This window comes from Priapulus caudatus, unplaced genomic scaffold, assembly GCF_000485595.1.
Source record: "Priapulus caudatus unplaced genomic scaffold, Priapulus_caudatus-5.0.1 Scaffold9428, whole genome shotgun sequence".
Lineage (NCBI taxonomy): Eukaryota > Metazoa > Priapulida > Priapulimorpha > Priapulimorphida > Priapulidae > Priapulus > Priapulus caudatus.
In genome coordinates, this window is record NW_014586489.1 from 1,498 (window position 1) to 2,870 (window position 1,373).

The following is a 1,373-nucleotide window of genomic DNA, read 5'->3' on the forward strand; positions in this document are numbered from 1 at the left end:
ATATATTAGATTAGGGTTTAATTTATGCGTTATATATACAGAAGATATAGAATATATATATATATATATTTATTTATATATATATCGTAATGCGTATATTTACAGACCTATATAAGAGAACGTTTCACACGTTGAACAGAACAATGAACCGACCGAAGCTCCTCCTGGCAGTCGGTGGGTATAAACACGGTCCCGTATTACTGAGCAAGATGGCTGGAAACGTATACAAAAGGTAAGACTCTACGGCTGGCGCACATCCACGTCTTACGAACATACACTACTTATGAACATCCACGTCTTACGAACATCCACTTCTTACGAATTATCCACTACTTACGATTTATCCACTACTTACGAATATCCACTACTTACGAACATCCACTACTTATATATCCACTACTCATGAATACCCACTACTTACGAACATCCACTTCTTACGAATATCTACGATTTATGGACATCCACTACTTACGAACATCCACGATTTATGAACATCCACTACTTACGAACATCCACTACTTACGAACCTTTACTATTTACGAACATCCACGATTTACAAACATCCACTACTTACGAACATCCACTTCTTACGAATATCTACGATTTATGGACATCCACTACTTACGAACATCCACGATTTACAAACATCCACTACTTACGAACATCCACTACTTGCGAATATCCACTACTTACAAACATCCACTACTTACGAACATCCACTATTTGCGAATATCCACTACTTACGAATATCCACTACTTACGAACATCCGCGATGTGCGATATGCAAGACGCTATACTATACCTATTATGCTGCTAACTCGTGGGAGGGTGCCTATACTTTGTGGCCAAATTCATGTATATAATTAATCATTATATATCGTTTTAACGTTATATTTCGTGTCTCGTTGGAAGGCGCCTATACTTTGTGGCCAATTTCGGGTATATAATTAATTATTATATATCGTTTTAACGTTATCTTTCGTGATAAAACATGTCTGACATTTCACATACCACGTACTTGCGACAGGTCGCAGTTTATTAATCAAACAGTGCCCTACCTCCGACGATACAACTTCGATGGTATAGAGCTGGATTGGGAGTTTCCGGGGGAAATCAACAGAGGAGGAAGAGCAGTCGACAAGAAAAACTTCCCTCTCATGCTAGAGGTAGCACGCAGCGGCCACTTATGCGACATGTATAGTAGTGGAGAAGTGTAGAGAGTGCGATGATGGGCAGAGCGACATCTCTCTCTCTCTCTCTTTCTTTCTCTGTATCGCTCACTTTTTCTCTCTCTCTCTCTCAGTCTGTTTGTCACTGTCGCTGTTTCCCCCTCTCTCTCTCTCTCTCTCTCTCTTTCTTTCTCTGTATCGCTC

The 1,373-nt window shown here is 39.8% G+C and overlaps 1 protein-coding gene across 1 annotated transcript in view; it reads left to right on the forward strand.

The window, feature by feature from the left end:
• The window catches only part of LOC106820278 (chitotriosidase-1-like), a gene marked incomplete at both ends in the record, with an annotated part of 2,394 nt that extends 1,228 nt beyond the window's left edge, over nucleotides 1-1,166 (forward strand). Inside the window, 2 exon segments of the mRNA XM_014824802.1 lie at nucleotides 106-232; nucleotides 1,028-1,166. Of these exon segments, the coding sequence (XP_014680288.1) occupies nucleotides 106-232; nucleotides 1,028-1,166 (266 nt within the window).
• Between the last annotated feature and the right edge of the window lie 207 nt (nucleotides 1,167-1,373).